General features: G+C 44.5%; 1 protein-coding gene across 1 annotated transcript in view; it reads right to left on the bottom strand.

Moving 5' to 3' along the window:
- Positions 1-903: 903 nt before the first annotated feature.
- LOC136852242 (uncharacterized) overlaps positions 904-25,723 on the bottom strand; it is a 91,997-nt gene continuing 67,177 nt past the window's right edge. Inside the window, exon 8 of the mRNA XM_067126692.1 lies at positions 904-1,113. Coding sequence (XP_066982793.1) covers positions 904-1,113 — 210 coding nt within the window. The remainder of the gene's footprint in view (positions 1,114-25,723) is intronic.

Below are 25,723 nucleotides of genomic sequence, written 5' to 3'. Positions count from 1 at the left end.
CCAATAATCATAGAGAGTGGCGCCATCAATGTCTGAACCTGGAAATAAATCACAAACTGAATCTCGTCCCCCAACCAAGGGGGGAGCGGCATCCTCACCCACAGGGAGAGAAATGACTATAGGATCTCCTGAACCCTCTTCAGAAACAGTAGACGAACGTTAAGGGGTAAATTCTTCCAAAGAAGAATTAGCAGGAAGACAGCTTGGGGAGGGAGAACAGGAAGAAGAAGGAATGGCGTCATCTTCCGCCTTCAAAGGACCGAAACCCTCCCATGGCTGAGCATCGCCCTTCCTCTTGTACCTCTTCTTCGATTTGAAGCGTTTCCATTGCTCAGGAGACCAATCACTTTCAGAACAGGGGCTTACACTGTAAACTTGAAGTCTACACATGTTACAAGTCACATGAGGATCAGTTTCAGAAGCAGCAAGGTAGCAAAAGCAAGGGTTGTTAGCAATACCTGGGCACTTCCTTTGCTTCTTAGGATGATGATATAGCAAACATACACAAAAAAGCACCAAACACACCATTCAAACAAACAAAATGGCAGCAAGTGAAAAAACGGGCTTTGATGAGAGTTTAGCAGCGCACAACCGCTCAAGAAAGTGGTTAAGAGAAGATTGGCTACATCACGAGATTCTTAGGGGCAAGTGAGATGAGACTCCACCCACTTGTTGGCCCCATTGGATGACGCTATGTATTGCTCTGCCATACCTTAATTTTTATTACGCAGAATTTTTCATAACCGGTATTTCAGCTGCGAAGAATTTTCCCAATGTAAAGGCTGAAGGTTTGTATTTGTATGGGAAAAAATTACACATTTACAGCTGATCAAAATCTTTCATAATTAGCAATAAAACAATACAAAAATGCATATACATACAATAAAACTCAAGCACACAAGACTAAAAAACAACTACACACCTTGTAAGTTTAAAACGGCTGGCATATCTGCGAATCCGGCTCACAAAGCTAGTCCGAAGGCTTTTGTTACCAACCAGGACCTCTATTGCCTCTGTTACAGAGGTACAATCACCCAGCGAGCGGAGTACTGGCAGGTGTTTCAGAAGAAAAGCAACCCCATACTGAGTTATGCCAGTTCCAAGGATATCGACCTGGGAGAATATAAACTCATTAAAAACTAATACTTTGAAATGCTAATACAGCAGAATTCTTAATACTAAAAAACAAATTATACTTTGTTTCAATTCATCTGTCCCAAAAAAATGAACATTCACTGTCATATGGTCATGGCAACACTGAGGGATGCACAGTCATACCCCGAACTTTTGCGAGGTTAGGTTCCAGAGCCCCTCACACAAGGCGAATTTTCACGTAAGTTTGGCACAGTCTCTAAAAATGCTAATAAATGCTTATTTCTAAAGTTTAAACACTAAATATGACCCTAATCATGCTCCCAAAATTATTAAGCTAACTTTTAAATGAAATTAAAGTTACTGTAATTTCATTTAAAAGTTAGCTTAATGCATTACCCTTAAAAAAAGAAAGAAATTGTTGACATAAAAATAGAGTTGGAAGAGAATTTGTCTCTCTCTTCCCTTCTGACCGATCTATTTTTAGAAGTCTTCTCAACCTCTTTTTAATAACTTCTTTATTCTACGTCTCTCTCTCTTTGTTCTGAAATGCTTTTTCATGAACAAACAGTGTTTTTTTGTTTGGACTAATACAACTCTTAATTATTATGTTTCTATGTTTTAGAACATATTTACCACTCTAGCGCATTTACACTTCGCAGACAGTACAGGTAAAATTAGACCAATTTAAAATATCTACTGTACAGGCAAAGACGTACAGAGAAATAATAAGTTGTAAAAATGTGTGAGGGCTAACTATGAACGAGAGAGAGAGAGAGAGAGAGAGAGAGAGAGAGAGAGAGAGAGAGAGAGAGAGAGAGAGAGAGAGAGAGAGATAAGGGTTGTCCTTACTTAAGAGAGTGAAATTATTTATCAACTATTACCGAGATAGAGAGAATAACACGAGAGAGAGAGAGAGAGAGAGAGAGAGAGAGAGAGAGAGAGAGAGAAATAAGGGTTGTCCTTACTTAAGAGAGTGAAATTATTTATCAACTATTACCAAGACAGAGAGAGAGAGAGAGAGAGAGAGAGAGAGAGAGAGAGAGAGAGAGAGAGAGAGAGAGAGAGAGAGAGAGAGAGAGAGAGAGAGAGAGATTGTCCTTACTTCAAATATCAAGTTAAATTATTTATGAATTATTATGGAGACAGAGAATCCTCTCCTCATTACACCAATCTATTTTTAGAAGTCTTTCAACCTAGTTTTTAAAAACTTCTTTATTCTGTCTCTTTCTCTTTCTCTTTGTTCTGAAATGCTCTGTCTCTCTGTTTTAGAACAGTGCATTTACAGTTTGTAGACGGTACAGGTAAATAAGTTAAGTATACCTTAGTTTTACCAGACCACTGAGCTGATTAACAGCTCTCCTAGGGCTGGCCCGAAGGATTAGACTTATTTTACGTGGCTAAGAACCAATTGGTTACTTAGCAACGGGACCTATAGCTTATTGTGGAATCCGAACCACATTATAGTGAGAAATGAATTTCTATCACCAGAAATAAATTCCTCTAACTCTTCATCAGCTGGCCGAGGGAATTGAACTCCGGCCCATCGAGTGACAGTCTGAAGCCCAACTGACTCAGCCAACAAAGGGCTGACAGTACAGGTAAAATTAGATCAATTTAAAATTATCTACTGTACAGTTAGACATACAGAGAAACAGTAATACATAGGCTGCGCTAACTATGAACGAGAGAGAGAGAGAGAGAGAGAGAAACGCAAGAAACCTCTGACTTGACCTGGTAATCGGCAACACTCCCCCTTCTTGTCATGTTAAATCGACATGTCTGACAGCTTTGCCTTCGAGCTTCTTACAAAAGATGAGGGAAAGATATTTATTTGCTTAAAGTGTGTATCACATACAAATTTTGTAATTACAGTTATATTATTATTATTATCATTATTATCATTATTAATATTTGAAAATTAGTACTGATTATTGGGTAAAAATTTATTTATCATACAAAACAAACTTATACATGTACCATAAAAATTCTCTCATCTCAGTAAAAGAGAGAGAGAGAGAGAGAGAGAGAGAAATTATTACTCTTATTATCTAATGTTATTTAATTTATATATACATAAAAGCTGGAAAACTTATAAATTACATAAAAAATTAAACATAAACACTTTTGCAGGGCTGCTCAGTATTTGCAAATGCTCATGTGTCTGTGAAAAACTCGTGTATGACAATCAGTTAGGTTCCAATGAAAAGTTTGCGTGTCAGTGAATTCACGCAACTCGAATCGTGCAAGTTCGGGGTATTATTGTACTGCCCCAAGACAGAGGAAGAAAGAAAAATGGTAGAGGAAGGACAAAAGAGAGAGAATAACAAATGAATGCTTTTGAGAGAGAGAGAGAGAGAGAGAGAGAGAGAGAGAGAGAGAGAGAGAGAGAGAGAGAGAGAGAGAGAGAGAGAGAGATAACAGTGATCCCACTGTCTTACAGCATCATATTACAGGACTAAGCCTAAACTATTTTTCAAAAAAATTGATTAATTGACAAAATTCAGTACTTTTAATACAAAAATTTTAACATTAAATAATATATTGTACCCTTTCATAAATTAGGGTGAGCTTTTCCTTATCACTTATTATCTATCCTTTGTTACTGTTACCCAGTTCGAGGTAAAATCAGCACAAGATAAGACAACACATCTCTAAATGTGCCTCGAATAATTATTTTTTAAATTTTCCTTCTTTGGATTAACAAATACTTTTCAATGATGTTAAGCTTTTGCTGTATTTAGTAACAGGGACGGGGAGTGTATTCTTGTATGTAGGCCTATGCTGATTTTACCTCACACCAGCTTTGCCCACTCATAATGTCTACATGTTAACAAAATAATACTGTAGACTGATACTCAAAGTCAAGAGTAACAATGTTTATAAAGTTTTCTGGGTTTGTAGCCAATAAATTGCTGAATGCATGAAAAGGTACGAATGTACTTAAAAAAATTGCTGAATGCATGAAAAGGTACGAATGTACTTAAAAAAATTGTTAAAAATAAGGTGCTTCTTTCAGCATCACTGGGAAAACATTTTGAAAGGTTCACTTCATAAGGTTTATATAGGATAATTGCATTAATAATATATCCTTTTTCCTTTTAAATCAATCTTTTTACAGTATTATATATAGTGCTCCCCCATTTTTATGCAGGAATAGGTTCCAGAACCTACAATAGAAATGCAAAATCTGCAGAAATTCAAAAATGCTTATAACTGGCTTATAACTGCCAAATACCTTGTATCCCTTAAACTAAAATGCTTGTAACTGCCTATTTTAACATTTCACTGCTTAATTTGATAGTTCAAACAAAAATATACCTTAAATTATCATACTAAACCAATTTAATATTATTTCAAACATAAATACACCCCAAATCATCATCCCAAAACACCCAAGTAACCTCACATTACAGTACTCTCCTACTACTGTTACTCTTAAGTAGGCTATATACACCCCTAAAACACTTATAACTGCCTATTTTAACAGTTCATTGCCAAACTTGACAGTTCAAACAAAAGTATACCTCAGACTATCATTCCAGACCACCCTAATATCATTTCAAAGTCATGCTGGAAAATTAAGTTTAAGCCTACAACTGTTACTCTTACGTATCTCCCATCATTCAGACACTCATGTTTTCTTTGGCCTACGTAACTTTGCGCATCGGCCTGCTCATATTGCATGAAATGCACTGGGCGTATATTTTATATATTTTCCTGTGTTGTAAGATGATTTTGAAATTATATTTACTGTATAGGTATGATTTTAGGATAGCACTACTGTATAGAGCATATCTAAAATAAGTGGGTAGTTTAGATCGACTGGACACGCACAAACCCTCAAACAGAATGCTAAGTCTGTTAATCATGTCATGTTAGTGTTTTCATGATTACATACAAATACATTTATGATAAAAAAAATGGTTTACTACAGTAAGTTGTTATTAATCTTTGAAAGGATATTATTAATATCAAAGTCATTTTAAACATTTTACCGAGAGAATTTTTCAGTATCACTCATAGCAATTTTATTTAACCACCATATGGGCAACATATAATAATAATAATAATAATAATAATAATAATAATATTAATAATAATAATAATAATAATAATAATAATAATAATAATAAAAGGATTTTGACAAAGGAAAAATCTATTTCTGGAGAGGGGCCCGTGTCACCCGGTGAAATAGTCCATTCAGCACTTATTTCTAGGTAATTCCGTTGTTAGATACCAGATAAAGCTAAATGAAATGCTGGAGTTACTACCCCCAGAGCGAGCTCCACTAGATGGAGTGTGTATGGAAAAGGGTGAACTACAAAAACACGGAACCTTATCCTATAGAGATTCCCAATGTCAAAAGTCCCAACAGAGAGAGGTGCCGATACAAGCCCATGCACTACTCGCGGACTGTATACAAGGCAACACTAGCCGCATTCCATGTTAGCACCCACCTCACTAGAATGAAGTTTATCAAGGGAGGGAGAGAATGAAAAACAGGGGTGGGTCACACGGGTGACACGGGCCCTCTCCAGAAATAGATTTTTCCTTTGTCAAAATCCTTTTCTGGATCGAGTCCCGTGTCATCCGGTGAAATAGTAACAGAGAAATAAACATCATTCTTATGCTATTAAAGACTTAAATAGAAACGTTGAAAACTAAAGACTTAAATAGAAACGTTGAAAACTAGGAGAATGCTACCCTGAACATTAGTAAGGTCCTCTAAGTTCATGTAATGAAAATAATGTAAGTGGTCACCGTCTAAGATCATGAGCTTAGAATAGCACCTGAATAGGCTTGTATTAAGAAAATACTTCCTGCCTAATAGCAGACCCAATGACAGTGCCCCATCTTTTTTTAAAGGAGAGGACCTGACAAAATTGCGAGGTCCTGTCTAAAAAAGCCTGCAAGGAGAAAACTGGACACAGAAACAGACCTTGTAAAAGGGGAGTACTTTCCAAGGTGACCACCCAAAATGAGGACCTTCAATTGTAGATAGAAAGTTAGGGTGAGGAATTCACAACACTACCCCTGATGAGGGGAAACCAAACTGATTGGTTCCGCCAGACAGGGCAGACAGTACAGGAAAACTAACACTAGAAGCTAAGCTGATTAAAAATTTTTGGGACTTCCTTAACAAGGAAAGGTAAGAACAAGATGATTGTTGGTTACGAAGCTAACTCCGATACATTACTCAAAGACCAGGAAACCGAATGTGGACGGAGTACTGTTCTTAGACGAACACAGACCTTAGGGATGAAAGTTAAGGGCCTGTGAGTCTGGTTCCAACAAAACACTTTCCTCGAGGCCAATGCGGCCGCATCAGTACTGTAGCTTCGAAAACTATGTGAAGAGTGCTAGTTACTTAACTGCAGAACCATACTGCAGTAGAGTAGGATCCCTTAACTGATTTCAGGAAAACAGTAATAACAGGACCAATATCAGTTTCCTCCTAAACTGTAAGATTCACAAAGACCACAAAGCCAGGACATCAGAGTTTGGGGGCTGACGAGGCTGAGTTTATACCAGACGGGACAGCTTGATAGTTTGTGGCTGAATTGGGTTGCAAACAGACCTACTTCCAGGCCCAGGAAAAGGTCACAAGACTACCTGAATGACGCTCCGTCTAAGGACTATTCAGACACCAGGGGGGAGGCCCTGGATAGGGAAAAAGCAGTGACCTTTTGGACCCCTACGAGAAGGGTGGTAGACAGAGGCACCTGCGTCTGTTGGTTATGGAAAAGAATGAACCATAACCTGAACAAAGCAATTCGAGTCCAAAACCACTTGTTTATGCAGCGCACTATTGCTGTTTTGTTCAGAACCAGCCTAAAAGGAAACCTCTTGGGGGGAAGAAGTTTCCCAAGGACAGGAAGACTGTCACCGCCCTCCAAAGCGTTGATATGGAACTGCCAGAACGTGACCGACTAAGTACCATGTACTTCATTGGGCCAAAAAATATCCACCTCACCCGCCCAGAGAGGTGACGGTGTGGAATACTGAGGCCGGAGGGGAAAGCTGGAGAGGAACTGACTTCGGTAAGCACTTGACAGTTGTGCAAGGGCGGAGGCCACTATTCAAGCAGGAGGAATCAGGAGACACGTCCCTGACTCCACCATACCCAGTCATAAACTCCAGCTTTGACTTCAGAAGGAGAACCGTCACTGAAGCAAACTGGAGAAAACCCAGGACCTTTTCTAGGGCACGGGAGAGGTATGCTTGAGATGATGAAATGATAGGATGTCCTTGCTATCTCTTTCCACTTCCACTGGATTCATAACTACGGAAGGCTACCCTCCTGAATCAGGTGGGATTCCTTCCTGGTTACTTAGAAGCCCAAAGACTCTAGAAACCGATTAAAATGACCGGCGCCCTCAGGCAATTCCCGACGCTGGGTGCCCAAATGAGCCAGGCAACTAGATATGCAGCTAGCATAGCCTCCTAATACCGGAGCTGTTGAACTACGGTATTGTTCAAACTGGCAAAGACTCTGGAGCCGCATTGAGGAGGGCATGAACCTGAAGGGGCACGCCTGCTCCCGAGTCTGAATCCCAAGAAGGGATAGGACCTTTCTGCAACCAAGATGTGAAAGGAAGCGTCGGAAAGGTCTATAGAGGTGGTTACGGCTCCACGGCGCAGTAGGATCCGAACCCACAAGACTGTAAGCAACCGAGACTTGCCGCATGAATAAGGAAAACAAACGGGACACGCCCGGAAAAATTTTCCAGTGGAAGGGAACTTCCTTGGCAGACTGAAAAAGCCTGACAGGCCATTCACAAAGACCCCAGAACTCTGGCCGGAGGCTGATTGAACCTGATTGGGGACAACAGTCCAGCTCCACCCCGGGCCCTGATAACTATACTCTGGGCCCAGGAACTGAAGTTCCAGTGGCCCCGAAAATGATACAGCCTCCCACCCATATGAGAAATACTACAGGGAGGAGGCTTGATTGCCTCCCGTGAAGCGAATGCCTTCCCAATTTCTCAGAGAGGAGTAGGATGCTTCCCTGCTCCTATGATAACCCCGAGGGTCAGAGCCTCTGGCCAAATGTCTAGTGAAAATTCTTTCCTTAGGTTTTTGTATGAAGCAAAGAAAACTCCGGCGGAGGCACGTGGGGGAGGCAGAGACACACGGGGGTGTTACAAGGGGCTGATGTGTTGACTGAACCCGCACACATCGAGGTGGAGGCTGGGAGTGAGAGCTGACGGCTGTCTAGGGGCAGAGACCTGAAGAGCCTGCACCACCGCCTGAGCAGGGGGGCTCTTGAACTACATGAACTTCTTGTCGGACTTGGGACAGGTCCCGGCAAGATCAGACCGTTTCTGCTCGTAGGGTAGACACCCATGAGAACGGAGGCTCTGGGTAACAATAGTAGCCCCACACGGGCCGTAACAACGCCCACCTGGGGAAAAGATTAATTCTCCAGGTGAAACTGTTCATAAGATTTTCAGCTCAAGGCAGAACGGGCAAGCCTGACTTACACCCTGTTTCAGCTTCCAAAATTGACTCCGGAAGCTTAGGGAGCTGTACGCTGAATAAATTAGAAGCGTAGTCCGGGGTTAGAAGATTCACTGTGAATGTATCTGTGATATCTGTCTCCCGGAAATGCCTCAGCGATACATTTTCAAAACAAGCCTGTTGATAAGAGGGGCTACATTCGGAGCACAAGGGGTAAGAAACAGGGCTCTCAAAGAGAGCACAGTAAGACCCCACAGCTGGCGTGAACTTGGAATTCTCTGCCTGCCACTCCGTTAGAGTTCTCAGGAGACGATGTGTCCAGCCCTAGCTGAGGGCTCACTTATGGATCCTGCCAGACATATGCCATGCCTCGTTCTGACAGTCTGGTAAAACCCGGATAAGAGGATACCAGACCGGAAGGGAAGAAATGCCCTTCCACCAACCTCCGTGTGCCCACACCCCCGACAGGAGGGTGCCTTCATGCTGGGAAGCATAAAGGAAGGCACCAAGATTCCCCAGACTGGAGGAAAAGAGGTGGAGATGTCGGAACGATAGAATTCGGAACGGAGCAGGACTTAACAGGTGATCCATTGACAATGAGTCTTGAGATTAATCTCTTGGGATTTAAGCTCCTGGGAAAGGGAAGGCATGGACCATGAGGTAGATAGTTAGTTTAATAGGTTGACAATGACCCTCAAATCAAGCTCCTTATAAGGAGACCCGTAAAAGAGTTTTCAACAAAGGAAGGAGGGGGTAACCGCCTTGCTTTGCTTGGGCCGTGTCCCTTTCCAGAAGATGAGGCCAAACTCGTAGATGGCACCGGATTAGAGATCCGAGACGTCCTTGAGGGGGCCCCGGAGCGGGTCTTCTTGGTTTAAAAAAGGGTCTTTTTTTTTTTTTTTTTTTTTACTGACTTCACCTTAGGGACGGTAGACCAGGAACTGTCGAAAAGGGATGAGAAGGTAATGAATCCCCTAAAGGAAAAGTTTGCCTCACCTAATTCCGAGCTAAGCGGAAAAGGTTTGCCTCAATTATTCCCGCACCTACTTATCGCTCCGGGACGATGTTCACAGGTCCGAGAACGAGACAGAAGGCCGTAACGTCTTCAGAAAACTCTCCGTAAACAATTAACTTGAGGCGAAGAGTTACGAGACTTGCTTGGCCGGCCTCCAGGAGGGGGAAAAATTAGGACCCCAGACACCAGAGGAACAACTATTAATAAGTTATATAAGACGGAGTTTGGCGAAGGAAAAACCGATAGGTGTATATGAAACCTACCAATTTACCGAGAATCTCGCCCGGGAACGGAGTTTGGCGGAGGAAATCGATAGGCGTATATGAAACCTACCGACCCACCGAGAATCTCGCCGGAGAGAGCCCAAACACCGAAAGATTAACTATTAATAAGCCACAAGAGGCGGAGAACCGATAGGTTTATATGAAACCTACCGAATTAACGAGAATCCCGCCCGGAGACGGAGTTTGGCGGAGTGAAATCGATAGGCGCCCGTGAAACCTACCGATTTATCGAAAGAGCGACTATTAATAAGCCACATGAGGCGGAGCTTGACGGAGGTAAAACCGACAGGTATATATGAAACCTACGGATTCATCAGGTAGCCTGCTCAGGAGAGCATAGCGTACAACGCAACCTGCCGGGTGCCAAACGACTAATAATAAGCCAAAGGAGGCGGCGTTTTTGGCGATAAAACCGACTGGTGTAAATAAAACCCACGGATTCATCAAGTAGCCTGCTCGGAGAGAGCATAGCGTACTTTACAACCTTCCGAGTCAAGAATAAGTCACATGAGGCGGAGTTTGGCGGAGACGAAACCGACAGGTATATATAAAACCTACGGGTTCATCAAGAAGTCTGCTCGAGGAGAGCATAGCGTACTTCATAACCTTCCGTGCCAAACTATAAATCTAAAACAGATTGCGCACCGGAATGGGAGCTATAGACTCCGTGACCGCTGGTTTGTTGCAGGATAGCGGAGCATTCCTGCACTTGACAAAACCAGCCGAAAACGTATGAGAAAAGGGCATGCTGGAACGGATGCCGGAGCAGAGTACCGTAGCAGCCATAGCCTAGTCAGACCAGGAAAACCCCCGGAGAAAACCGGAGAGAAAACCGGGCTAACAGGACAAAACTCACAGACATAAAAACAGAGTCAACGGAACATTCCGAAGCGATCATGTTTGAACAAAATGTGGGAAGGTTATGAACTGTTCGGAAGTGGGCGCACTCCGAGCCAAGAGAGGAAAACCCCCGGAGGAGGATATCCTGAACGAAGTGATAGCGGTGGGGGGGGAATAAACGCTGACCGCTAAACACTAAAACCGCCGTAGCAGTAAGCAAGGAGAGCGCCCAACAAGATAACGAAACACCGAACAGGTAGTAGCAAAAAGGAGGGGAAACACCGAAAGTAAATAAAGCAGAAGACAGTTAGGTGGAGAACGCTAACTGGCCTCGTATGAGATCCCAACAGTGAGGTGCGAACATGTAGGAAGCACCACGAAGGGAAATAGTCGACGTAAAAGGAAGGGGGAAGGATAGGCCAGGAGGTTGGTAACCCAAAGCAGCGACCAGGGGTGGGACAGCACTCCCCGGGCGCCCAGAGATTCTCATAGATCCCCTCGCTATGTAAGCTGTGTTGCACGACAAGAGCGAGAGAAAAAGAGAGGAAGGGCAAAACCTCTACGGCCAGGAGAGCAATGAAAGATAAAAGGAGTGTGAACAGGAGTGGGGAGAGCACTCCTGGTCACCTCCAGGTCCAGGTGGAGTGCCAACTCAGACACACCGAGGGACAATCAATCAATGCAGAGGGAGGGGATGTAGGCTACAACATAAAATAAGGATAATTGCTCTCAAGCCTTGGAAAATTAACAAACTTGAAAACAAACCAAGGGGAGAGAGAGAGCAAAGGATAAAAGGGAGAGAAGGGGACTCTCGAAACCACAAAATAACATATATATAGGCTAGTCGGTAAAAGAAGTGTGAACAGGAGTGGGGAGAGCACTCCCGGTCACCATTGGTAAGCAACCCAAAGAAGGATTGAACTAGGATAGGCTATGCAGGTAAACCCTCGCTATTCCAGCTTAACTTATTAGGAACATTAGCCTAAGTGAAAAGCCGAAACAGGGAAAGGGTGGACGTAGGCAATATATCCAAGCCAAAACCAAACAAAGGGAAGCACCAGACATAAAACACACATGTACAGAACGAGATCACCGACATGAAACTCATACGTACAGATCGAGATCGTCCCCTCCTTAACGATTTTTTCCCCGAAGGGAAAAAGCGTTACAGCTAACCCCTAGGCTAACCTAACTGAGGCGATGTAAAGGAAGGAAGCCTAGGAGAGGGGTAAAGGCTAACCAATAACTCAAAAAAAAAAAAAAAAATCATAATAAAACAAAAATTGTCTATAAGGTACATGTAGGAGGATAGGCAGGCCCAACACAACATGGACGTGAAGGGACATGACCGACCTCCAGTTAAATGAAAGTATCCCAAAATTAACAAAATTCAAAACCATCCAAGCACAAGGTCAAAAATTAAATGTAACAATGAAAATCATGTTCCCATACACTTAGAGAAGTGAGTCTAAAACAAGGCAAAATAAAGCCAAAATAAGAAGCGAATAGGCCTGAGGGGGAACCACGTAGCCTAAACAGCAAGACAGCACTTGACCAGGAAGGGAACACAAAATTCACAAAATAAACAAAATTATAAAAACAAAGTAAAAACCGTAACAGTACCAATGAAAATAAGATCCCCAAAGGTTAAGAGAAGTGAGTGACAAAAATAAAGCATAATGAGGCCATGATAATAAGCGAATGGGCTCGAGGGGAAGCTCGTAGCCTAAACGCTCAACAACACTTAAAAGCCCGATAAAAGCGAATGGGCCCGAGGGGGTAGCTCGTAGCCTAAACGCTAAACATCACTCCCGTAATGAAGCCATGATAAAAGGCGAATGGGCCCGAGTGGGTAGGTAGCCTAAACGCTAAACATCACTCCCGTAATAAAAATCACTCGTAATGAAGCCATGATAAAAAGCGAATGGGCCCGAGGGGTAGCTCGTAGCCTAAACGCTAAACAGCACTTCTCGCAGTAAATGGGTACAGAACAAACAAAAATTAATCAAACCCACTAAAGTTAGGGATCATTAATGGTAAAATATCCCAAATAAAAAGGGATACAAATAAAAAACACAAAACAAACATGCCGACCCAAGACCAAGAGAGGTCAAGAGAGACGTGAGAGGAGATCGAGACAGGCGTTATAAATCCCTGTAATTATTAAACTAAAGGAAAATAAGAAGCCTCAATCGCCTAAAAACAACAAAACACTGGTACTCAAGTAATTGAAGAAGAACCTTGCGAGGATGCCATAAAAACCCAAAATAGAGCACAAAATAAGGATCACAACGAAATTACGTGTGAACGAAAAAAATGTGCTAAAATGGAATGCGGCTAGTGTTGCCTTGTATACAGTCCATGAGTAGTGCATGGGCTTGTATCGGCACTCTCTCGTTGGGACTTTTGACATTGGGAATCTCTATAGGATAAGGTTCCGTGTTTTTGTAGTTCACCCTTTTCCATACACGACTCCATCTAGTGGAACTCGCTCTGGGGGTAGTAACTCCAGCATTTCATTTAGCTTTCTCTGGTATCTAGCAACGGAATTACCTAGAAATAAGTGCTGAATGGACTATTTCACCGGGTGACACGGGACCCCGATCCAGAAATAATAATAATAATATACTGTAATTTAAACATTTATGCATTTCTTTAGTAAATTATGTGAAATTTTACACAAACAAATACATATTCCCAATCTTTTCCAAAGCTCTCAAGTGAGGGGGGGGAGGTTGGGCCTGTCATATATGTTAAATATCTGACCACAAGGGTCGCGGCCAGATATCTGACATATATGACAGGTCCAACCTCCCACTTCACGTCAGAGCTTTGGAAAAGATTGGGAATATGTGTTTGTTTAAAATTTCACATAATTTACTAAAGAAATGCATAAATTTTTTAATTACAGTATATTATTACAATAGCTCACCGAGAAACGGATTATAGTGTCCAAGCCTACCCCACTACAAGAGAAACTCCAATATATCGTTGTATATATAATTGATTGCATGTTTTTGCCATAAAGTAGAGGTACTGTATATTTATATCCTGTACCCTTAAACTACTGTAAAATGCATAGGCTATAACTGCTTATTTTAACAGTTCACTGCCTGCTTTAATTGTTCAAACAAAAACACACCTTAAATTATCATACCAAAACAATTTAATATCAGTTCAAACAGAAATACACCCCAAACCATCTTCCCAAATAAAATAAGATTTTATATCATACTTACCTGTTGTTTACATATAGCTGTAATTCTCGATCTCGACAGAAAATTCAAAACTGGCGGTCCCGCTAATATATGGTCAGGTGATACGACTACCCCGCCCTCTACCGGGGTACCTGGATCCATTTCCATCAACAACTAATCATATTTTCTATGTCCCCTTGTCCCTTGCGGGGAGGTGGGGGGGAATGTTTTATATGTAAACAACAGGTAAGTATGATATAAAATCTTATTTTATTATAAAAATGTCATTTTTATACATGAACTTACCTGTTGTTTACATATAGCTGATTGCCACATTGAGGCGGTGGGCATGGACAGCTGTAAGTGTTAAATGGAAAAAACCTGAGATCATCAGGCTAAGAAAAAACGTCTTAACTTTGGATCCTTACCTGCTAAGGAAGCTGTTTTCTCGGTTACTGCCTCTGTAACCTGCTATCCTTAGTGCAACTGCGGGGCCTAGTAGCTCAGACGCAGGTTGCTATATGGAGAAAGGTCTGTTGGCCCAGCCGTCTTCGACACAATCAACCAAAGCATATAATGCCCCTGCTCAGGGCGCAGTACTCAAAGCATCCACCATCATATCACCCAACCATAAAAAACTCACACCAACCTATTAAAATTAGACCTACTAGGCCATCTAACCTCTTAGGCTCTAGTAGTCGACCAAAAAGAAACTTCTGCACCCAAGGAAACTAAGGAGAGGATCTAGAGCCTCTGGTTTCCTTGCCCATCACCGTGTCAGACGCAATAAAGGGGCCCAACGTACTGCAGTCTTCATATGTGGTTTGGATCTGTCTCAGATAATGCGAGGCAAAAACAGACGAACATCTCCAATAAGTTGAACTTAGAATGTCCTTTAAAGCCATGTTCTTCTTGAAGGCTAAAGAAGTTGCAATAGCCCTAATTTCATGAGGCCTCACTTTAACTAAGGGGAAATCCACATCCCTTAATTCCTTGTGTGCCTCCTGAATCAGTTCTTTCAAAAGGAAAGCAATCCCATTTTTAGATAGAGGGTTCTTGGGGTTCTTAGTTGAGCACCATAAAAATCATGAGTTCCTCTTACACTTCTGGTCCTGTCCAGATAGAATTTCAATGCTCTGACCCAGACAGAAGTCTCTCCGTTTCTCTTCCACCCAGGAGGAGGATAGGCTAGCAATGGGAAATTCCCTTGGCCATGGATTAGGGTTTTTCGTTTCTTAGCTAGGAAACCCAAGGTGAAGGAAACTACAGCCTTATCCGCACAAAAACCAACTCTTTTGTCCAGAGCATGAATCTCACTTACTCTCTTTGCCGAGGCCAGTGCCAAGAGAAAGAGAGTTTTCTTAGTTAGATTCCTAACGGAGCAGGAACTCAAAGGCTCAAAAGATTTGGAGGTAAGCCACTTTAGCACCACATCCAAATTCCAATGCGGTACACGAAGAGATTTGCCTTTAGTGGTAGCAAAGGATTTAAGGAGTTCTGCAATATCTTTGTCTGAGGAAAGGTCTATACCTCTATTCCTGAAAACTGCCGCCAGCATACTCCTATACCCCTTAATCGTGCTGACAGCCAATTTCTTCTCCTTGTGCAGAAACAAAAGAAAATCCGCCACCTGGCTTAGAGTCGTAGAAGTGGAAGACACTCCAGACTCGGAGCACCACTCCCTGAAGCGCTTCCACTTCGCTTGATAGACCTTTGTAGACGAGGGCCTGGTTGATCTAGCCATTGCCTGCGCCACTCTTCTAGAGAAGCCTCTCCTCCTGTAGAGTCGCTCGAGAGTCTGAACCCTGTCAGATTTAGATCTGACGGGTTCCTGTGGAACTTTCTGCTGTGCAACTGGCACAGAAGGTCTGGTCTGAATGGCAACCTCCTTGGCCAATCCACTACTTTCTCCAGTAGCTCTGGAAACCATGATCTTCCTGGCCACCATGGAGCTATAGGATCATTGACACACCTTTGTGTGCTCGAAACTTTTTCAGGACTTCTCCCAGCATCCTGAAGGGAGGGAATGCATAAAGGAAGAGACCCGACCAGTCCAGGAGCATGGCATCCACCGCTAATGCTTCTGGGTCTGGAACAGGAGAGCAAAAGAGAGGTAGTCTGCGGTTTTCCCTCGTTGCGAACAGGTCTAGCATGGGAGTTCCCCAAACCTTCCACAGGCCTTGGCAGACTTTCTGGTGGAGGGTCCATTCCGTCGGAATGACCTGGAGTGACCTGCTGAGGATATCCGCTCTTACGTTGAGAGCTCCCGGGATGAAGCGAGTTACTAGCTCTATGTTCTTGGTTGCCGCCCACAAAAGCAGGTCTTTTGCGATCTCGAACAGAGAGAAGAAGGAGTGAGTGCCTCCTTGTTTCTTCTTCACGCCAGAGCTGTGGAGTTGTCCGAGTGCACTACTATCTTTTGTTTTCCACCAGAAGCACGAAATGTTCCAAGGCTAGATGTATTGCCTTCAACTCTTTCGCATTTATGTGCCAGTCCCGTTGGGATGAAGACCAATTGCCTGACACTTGAAGATCCCCAATGTTGCTCCCCAACCCTCGTCTGAAGCGCCGGAGAACAACATCAGGTCTGGGTTCCTCTGTCTCAGTGACAAACCTCGATCTAGTTTGCTCCTGTCGTTCCACCATGACAGGTCTTGCTTTACTTGAGTGGATAGAGGAAAAACAAACGAATCCGTGTCTTTCTTCCTGTTCCAGATCTGCTGTAGGAAGAACTGAAGAGGTCTCATGTGTAGCCTCCCCAGACTGACGAACATCTCTAGCGATGAGAGGGTGCCTAAAAGGCTCATCCATTCCTTGGCAGAACAAGTCTTGGCTGCCATCAGGTATCTCACTTTCAGCAGGCATTTCTCGATCCTTTGAGACGTCGGAAAAACCTGAAAAAGAACTGAGTTCATCCGAACTCCCAAATAAGTCAAGTCTTGAGATGGAGAGAGTTGTGACTTTGGAAGATTTACTATGAGTCCCAATTCGTCGGTAAGAGAAAGGGTCCTTTGTAGGTCCTTCATGCATTGGCCTTTTTGACGGAGACCGGATCAGCCAGTCGTCGAGGTAAAGGGAAATGTGAATTCCCTCTAAGTGAAGCCATTTCGCAATTGGAGCCATCGTCCTTGTGAAAACTTGTGGGGCTGTTGATAGGCCGAAGCAAAGAGCCCTGAATTGAAAAGCCCTGCCTCTGAACACAAACCGTAGGAATTTCCTTGATCTCGGATGGATAGGTACATGAAAGTATGCGTCCTGGAGATCGAGGGACACCATCCAGTCTCCTTCCTTCAGGGAATTGATAACCGACTGTGTGGTTTCCATCTTGAATGGTGTTTGAAGCACAAATTTGTTCAGGGCGCTTACGTCGAGGACTGGTCTCCATCCTCCTGACGATTTTGGAACCAGAAACAGACGGTTGTAGAACCCCGGAGATGAAGGTTCGAGGACTGCTTCTATGGCTCCCTTTTGAAGGAGGGAAGTAACTTCCTCCTCCAACACCACAAGTTTCTCTGAGTCCCTGGATGATACGTTGAAGTCTACTGGCGAAGACTTTAAAGGAGGACTCTCTGAGAAGGGAATGGTGTAGCCTTCTCTCAGAACGTTGATCACCCAGGGTTCTGCTCCCTTGGCCTCCCAAACTTGCCAGAACGACTTTAGTCTGGCTCCGACCGTTGCATGAAGGACCTTGAACTCATCGGTTGGTACCCCTAGCTTTCTGGGGATGAGAAGAGAATTTTCCTCTTCCCTAGCACGGGAAAAGGGCCGAGAAGGAGTACCCCGAGAAGGCCTAGAGGATACAGGGAAAGAAGGCTTGGGTACTACTGGAGAAGTCGAAAACCTGGGTCTTTTCGAAGAATGAGCCAGTAGGTCTTGAGTAGACTTCCGTGAGAGAGCCTCCGAAATTTCCCTAACTAACGTGGCGGGAAAAAGGGATTCCTTAAGCAAAGGAGCAAAAAGAAGAGCAGATTTCTGGTTCCTGGAGACTCCTCTCGCGACAAACGAAATCCAATGTGCTCTCTTCTTCAAAATGCCGGTAGCAGTCACTGAGGCAATTTCTGACGTTCCGTCCGTGATGGCCTTGTCCAGGCAGGCCAAAATAGCATCAAGATCTGTAGCAGTCTTGGGGGGAAGATCACAGACTTTCACTATCCTGCTCAAGGCTCCTATAGACCAGTCAATAAAAGAAAAGATCTCCAAGATCCTATAGGAACTCTTCACCAGATGGTCAATTTCCGAAGACGAGAAGCCGACTTTGGACGAAGAAAAAGCTGAGCGACGGGCAGAATCCACAAGGCTGGAGAAATCCCCTTGAGAGGAGGCAGAGTCTCCCAAGGAAAAGACTTCCAGTCTCATACCACGAACGAGACTTAAAAGACAGTTGAGAGGGGGAAAACAGAAAGATGTTTTACCCTGAGATCTTTTCTTGCTCAACCATCCTTCTTGCCTTCGGAGAGCTCTTTTCACGAAACAGACAGGACCAGCTTCAGAAATCTAGAGGAAGGAGGTTTAAAATCCTTGGCAAACTGCGTAGTTGGAGACGAAGGGGAAGCTGGAGCAAAGTCTTCTTGAAAATGTTCTTCAAAAAGTTGTAAGAGATGCTTAAAGTTGGACGTAGGAGCAGACGGAACATCATCTACTTCCGAAACATCGGAAACTGGGGAGAGAATCTCTGAAGCAGTTGGAGCACGCGGATAGAAACGTCTCGGGAGCCAAACTTGCGTTATCCTCTTGAGTATCGCGAACGTCACCGTCAGGCGCAAGAGAGCCCGACCGCGTCAAGCGTATCCGAAACATGAGCTTGAGAGGAGTCAGGAGCCTTAGAAGATCCGAGAGCCAAGAGGAGGCGCCAAAAACCACGGTAGCGCTAGAAGCGCAAACATTGTGCGCCTTGGAAACGTGTGTGGAGAGGCGCCAAGCGCCAAAGTAGCGTCGTGAGTGCGGCCGGTGCGGGCGGAAGTGGCGCCAGGAGCGCGATCGAAGCGGAGCCAGGCGCGCGAAGCGGAAGCGAGCCAGGCGGCGAGCGGAAGCGGCGCCAGGTGCGTGAGCGGGAGCAGAGACCGGAGCCTCAGTTGCAGAAGGAACCTGAAGTGCTGGAGCTTTAAAACCTTCGAAAAGTCTCAAAATCTTGTCCAATTTGTCCTCTTGCGAAAGGGGGGCAGGAACCGGAGGCATAAAAGCCGACTTGGGATCCAACGGGAAGGAAGCCGCTACTTGCATGCTAACAGGAGGATCCGGCGCCGCTACGATCCGTAGAACGTACATCCGGACTGCCTGAAGAAGAAGAGATCTCTGGGCTATCCCAAAAGCTACAAGACGGAAGAGGAGAACGTGCCGAAAGTTTCTTGATAGGAACTTGACTTGGAGAGGAAGCTCTGCGTCTCTTCAGCGGCCTACTAGACTCTGACTGCTTCCAACTCCTCCTCGACGAAACAGAAGCACAAGAAGACACTTCCGCATCGCTTTTACTATAGCGAGCTGCAACAGCCTGGGACGCAACAGGACTGTTAGAGGGAGCAACTGCTCGTGAGCAGACCCCACTCGCCTCCCTTCGGCTTTCGGCATGTCTTCTCCCTGAGCCCTGGGAGCCGGACAGAGGCCTCGACCTAGGAGAGCGAGGGGACGAACAGTCACCTCCTCCACAACACTATCACTGCAACACTTCGATGTCTAGACATCGCACTCACATCCTGGCCAATCTTCTCTATCGCAGAGAAAAGAGCCGAAATCTTACCATCAAATTCTGCCCGAAGGTCTGACACGGTAGTGGGTTGAAACAACAGGTTCGGGGCAGGAATAGGAACAGGAGGGGTAACAGGAACAGAACAAGAGGCAATACTCCTCTGGGGCAGAAATAGGAACAGGAGGGGTAACAGGAACAGAACAAGAGGCAATACTACTCCTACTCTGGGAGGAACTTCTGGCGAAGCCTTACGTGCCCTATCTTTACTTAATTTTGCCTGATATTTAGCCAACTTTTGCCAATCAAGCACAGACAAAGACGAACATTCATCACATCTATCCAGATTCGTGCACAATTTCCCTCTACAGTTAGAGCAAGAAGAGTGAGGGTCTATGTTAGACCGAGACATTCGAGTTTTACAACCCCCCCCGCAATATCTAATTTGAGATCCTGAATCAGACATAACTAGAAAAAATCTCAACCAAAGCCAAAAAACAAGCCAGAACCGTCAACAAAAGTGGGTACTTCACCAAAGAAGAAACGAAAAAGCACCGATGAATTTCCTGAAGAGGAGCAGACGACTAGTCGCCGGCCCCGACAGAGAAAAATATGATTAGTTGTTGATGGAAATGGATCCAGGTACCCGGTAGAGGGCGGGGTAGTCGTATCACCTGACCATATATTAGCGGGACCGCCAGTTTTGAATTTTCTGTCGAGATCGAGAATTACAGCTATATGTAAACAACAGGTAAGTTCATGTATCTGACCTTAGTTCATCTGACTACATTATCATTGTTGCCTCCGAATTCTAAGGACTAAAAGGAATTCCTCTATCTGGTTAACCTAAGAATCTCCTCACTAAGTGAATACCACCTCAGCTAAATGAATGCACCCAGGATAATAGACTTCACCGCTACATGTGGACTAAGAGAATAACCCTCCCAACCTTCGCACTAAGCGAATACCACCTCAGCTACATGAACGCACCCTAGATAGTAGACTTATCCGCTACTCGCTATGAAGCGAATCGAACATCTCTTAAGTAAAGGAAGTAAACACTGAAACGGACTTCCAAGTAGCTGCCTCCAGAATAAAAGGCACTGAATAATTCCTTAGAAAGGAAGATGAAATGGACATACTCTGAATACTGTGCGGTTGGGGAAATACAAAGATGAAGACGATGAAGAAGAAGCCTGGGAATCACCTCTCTCTGAAAGTAACTAATCGCATTCTTTGACAGCGGACGGGAAAGATTCCACAGGAAGACAAGAAGTGTACGCAGAAGCCAACGGAGTTTCTCAACCTTTGATAAACAGACTTTAATGCTCGCACCGGACATAAAGATATCTCTGCTGGATCGCCAGTAACAAATACTTGCAGATAAAGAACTTTAAACGAACAAGGTAGAGTTTTAACCTCCAACACTGTCTTTGCCGGAAATTCCGGAAGACAGACAAATACGTATCATTTCTCGCATAGGAACCTAACCTAGAAACTACCTGAAGCTCGGCCAACCCTCTAGCTGAGGCTTAAGCCGTAAGAAAGAGCAACTTCTTAGTCAGTGTCTTAATATTATAGCTTCAATGGGTTCAAAGGCAGGGGAACGCAAGAAAAATATTGAAGTACTTAGGACAAGTCCCAAGGAGGGACTCAAGTCTTAAAAGAACGTAATAAATCATCGATTATCTCACTACTAGAGATTTCAGGAAGGTGGAAACTAATTGTACCTCTAATCGTTGAGCGGTAGTCAGCAATAGCCAAATACAAAAGACCCTTGACTTTCCGAAGGAATAAAAGAAAATCAGCTATTTTAGCTATGGAAGGTCTAGAGATGGAATGATCTTCCTTACAACACTTACTTTTATACCTTGTCCAGCTGAACCTGGTAAGGCTTACAGGTTGAATTTCTCAAGCTGAAAGAAAGCTGTCTAACAACTGCTTTAGGGAGTCCTGACTGTCTAGCTGCTCTCTCTACAGTCGCCCTGCAACTATGTGCAGCACGTGAGGGTTTGGATGATAATGGTGAGAGTGCGGTTGTCTGAGAAGAACTTTCGCATGGGCAGGGACAACGGAACTTCCATAAGGAGCTCTAAGAGTTCTGGAAACCAAGCACGTTAGGGCAAGCAGGGAGCTATTAGAGTCATAGACATCTTGACACTCTCCCGCAATTTCCTTATTACCTGATGAATGAGACCGGATGGAGGAAAGGCATACACCCGCATGTGATTCCAATTTGTAACATCACATCAGTGCCTATTGACATGGGGACCACCATTGGTGAGAAATAAACCAGAAGACAATGGTTTAATCACGTCGCGAATAAGTCCACAGTTGCTGGCCACTTCTGGAGAACCTGACATATTACTTCCAGAGCCAAAGTCCACTCTCCCCCCTCCATATACCTGACGGGAGCGACTTAGCGAATCGGCCAGTACGTTGAGACTCCCTGATATAAATTGGGGAAGAAGAGACACTTTTTGTTCTTCACACCCTCTTCGGACTCTATGTGATGTAGTATTCAGTTCTACTGAGCCTGTTAGCCCTTTGTTGGCCGAGTTGGTTGAGCTTCAGACCGTCATTCGATGGGTCGGAGTTCGATTCCCGCCGCCGGCTGATGAAGAGTTAGAGAATTTATTTCTGGTGATAGAAATTCATTTCTCGCTATAATGTGGTTGAGATTCCACAATAAGCTGAGGTCCCGTTGCTAAGTAACCAATTGGTTCTTAGCCACGTAAAATAAGTGTAATCCTTGGGCCAGCCCTAGGAGGCTGTTAATCAGCTCAGTGGTCTGTAAAACTAAGCTATACTTACTTTTACTTTACTGAGCCTGTTCTCCCCTGACCCCCCACCCCCAAGTTCTTCAGATGTGACACGGCAATTATGCTGTCGCTAAACAAAGCCACTGCTCTGTTGCGCACTAGGACTGAAAACAACTGAGGGCTTCCTTTACAGCCTTGATTTCCCGAAGATTTACCGACTCCTCTTGTTCCCGAACCCCGCCCCAGAGGCCTTAGGCCTGGGTTTCCTCCAAGGTTGTTCCCCAACCTTGATGTGAGGCATCTGTGTACAGATGAACGTCGGGAAGAGGGGAGTCGATAGACCTTCCCGGTGTCAGATGTACTTCTTCTGACCACCACAGATGATCCAACGGGCAAGAATTGCTCCCGACTATAACTGCATTCTCGTTGCGAAAGTCCCAGCGATTCCTGAGACATACCTGAAGAGAGCGCATACGGAGACGAGACCCTGGAACTAAAAGAGAGAGAGAGACATTCTCCCTAAGAGACCTCTCCAAACTGGTACCGGCCATTCCCTGCTGGACAGGAACCCTTCTACCTGCTGAAGGACGACTGGATCCTCTCCAGGGTTGGGAAAACCCTCAAAGGAAGAGAGAGAATCCTCCTAACTGAATAGGTTACAAATTCCATAAGAATTCCCTTGCTCTTACTAGCTCCTCTAGAGAGGAGGCAAGGATCAACCAATCGTCTAGATACCTCAACACACTGTACCCTCGATGATCCATAATTGCCGACACGGAGACATGAGTTAGAAGCAACCATGTTCATCATACTGGCTACGTCATCATCCTTAAACAAAGAATTAGCTAAGGCTAGGGTGTTCTAAGCAATCCAGATACTGAGAGAGGGAAGGTGACCAAAATAGAAATTTTGACTTTTCTGCTCCAAACATCGTAGACGAAGCCAAAGCATTCGCCTGGTGAGCCAGACCCCTTAAGATAAATTTATTAGGCTGCAAACAGCTACGGATCCGAAGAGACATAGCCATCACTCTTTTAGAACCCCATTACAGTAAACATGACAGCATCCAGAGAGAGTGCGCAAGAGCCTGAGTCTGACTGCGCTACACATCCTCCAAGCACCTGCTTCTCTAAGAGAAGTCCCTATGAGCTGAGACAACGCCGGTGACTTAGACAGGATTGCCTCAACCGATTCATTGAATGGCAACCTGGCACCTGCCGAAGGGTTGCCTCGAACTGCGTAAATCATCTTACGCGGAGAAAGGAGAGAAGAGTCCTGTCTATTAGAAGCCACCGCCGACGCTAAACGACCATCCGCCTCCTCCAAAGCCCGTCTAACCCGATTGAACCAAACCAGCCAACACGAAAAAGAGGCAGGAGCTGGCTTAGTGGCATAAAAAAAAAAACTAAAAAAAAAAAAGAATGAATTGATGAAATTGGGAGGTTCAGAGCTCTTGCTTGAGGGCAGGAAGAAGTAACATACTCAAGCATGCGTCCATAATCGTTACTACTGGCGAGAGGACATTCTAAGTCCGCCAGAATCTCCTGCATCTCCGGATAAGAATCCTGTTCCGTAATGTCCGAACGGTCTAAGACCGACAAAGGAGGAAGAACTGAACGAAGCCTGGACAATGATGAACAGTCCGCAAGTGGACCACCCTAACCAGAATGCTGAGCACCCACACCTAATCGGGTACCCGGAGCTGAATCCACATAGTTGAATCAGCTGGGAAGAAGAGAAGGCTGAACCGATAAAACCCCAGAGCCGATTCCCCATTATCACCATAAAACCCCAGAGCCGATTCCCCATTATTACCAAGAGGAAGACAAGTGAGAGTAGCCAAACCCACATTGCTAAACCTTGGGGAAGGATGCAAAAACGAAACCGCTTACGTAGGGATGGAAGGAGATGAAGAAAAAGGAGGGAGAATGAAAGAGGTAGAAGCTACCCTCAGAGTTACCGCTGCAGAACGCTCAAAAAAGGTACCACAAGCCCTGCCAAAACCGCGGAGCGCAAACCCGAACTGGAAGTGACAGGCAAACCCTGTGAAATACCTGATACTACCGGAACAACCGCTTAAAGCAGAAGAAAGGAGTTGCGCATACCCGAAGGGATGGAACATGAAATGTCTGCAGCCAAATTCTGCCGAATCTGATTTTCATCTGTCCGGAAGCTCCTCCTACCGGAGAAGACTGTACTGAGGAAGGAAAGGCGGGAGGCAGAGGAATAGCAGACGCATAAAAAAAAAGTTGCCTGAGAGGAGGAAAGCCAAAGTCGAAGGAGGGAAAACGGAAGATGCGGAAGCTGCAAGAAAGACCGGAGCAGAAGAAGCAGAGACCGAAGAGGAGACTGAAAAAGGAGCAACAGAGAATGTGGGAGCAGGAGATGAAGCAACAGATAACCCAGAAGAAAACTTAGCACGAAAGGGCACAAGGTACACCGAATCCGCCCTCCTTTGATAATTCTAAAACACATCCCACACGAATTCTAGACACTACTGTGTCACATACTCTCTAATGTTAGAAAAACCATTCAAAAATAACCTCTCACTATAGGTCTGTACCCGTCGAAAGACCCAGCAAATCTGCCTTATATTCCGCCACATCCAGTTTCAGGTCCCTCAAACTACTTTTAGAAGCCAAAAGGACACCCCAGAATCCATCTTATTAGATGGAATAGAAAACACAGAGAAGGGGGGAAACTACAGTAGAAGATTCAGAAACAGTCGGAAGTGAGTTAGGAGCTAGGGCAGAAGGATTCTGCACCACCAGAACTGAAACATTGACTTGAGACAGAGCCAGACCAAAAAGGAGCGATGAAGGCGAAACTCTTGCCAGAGCACAAAAATCACTTGAACCCAAAACCGGAACTCGTCCGGGAGAACAACTTTGCACCCTTAGTACCTTCTCCTCATTGCCTAACCCAGACCTATCCTCTTTATCACACCTAGATCTTGATCCTGACTAACATTATGGACATTAAATTTATCAATACTACAAGGGGGTTGGGGGGGATCCTTCACTGCCTGCTCCACGCTGAGGGGGCCAGCAGACCCTACCCACTCGGAGGCTTGCGGTTCTGCCATTACCCTCAACACCCATTAGGGCTGGTTCTGGAACAGGCAGGGGAGCTGAAAAGGAAGAAGGATTGGACATCCTAACACTACTACTATCCCTATCTGAGAAATGTTGAAGAAGACTAGCTATTAAATTTTCCATACTACTTGCAATCCTATCCTCTATTTGTTTGACTACCTCTGAACTCGCTAAATCCATCAACTGATCTGTAGCAGCCTGAGACACTTAGGCAATGAGAATCTGACCGAAGTCTGCCGCCCTTACTAGCCAAAGACTTGTGATGACAAATGTAATCCTCCATCTCTTGTGCCT

Source organism: Macrobrachium rosenbergii, chromosome 25, assembly GCF_040412425.1.
Source record: "Macrobrachium rosenbergii isolate ZJJX-2024 chromosome 25, ASM4041242v1, whole genome shotgun sequence".
Lineage (NCBI taxonomy): Eukaryota > Metazoa > Arthropoda > Malacostraca > Decapoda > Palaemonidae > Macrobrachium > Macrobrachium rosenbergii.
The sequence above is the reverse complement of the archived record's forward strand: the minus strand, read 5'-3'. Positions and strand labels throughout refer to the sequence as shown.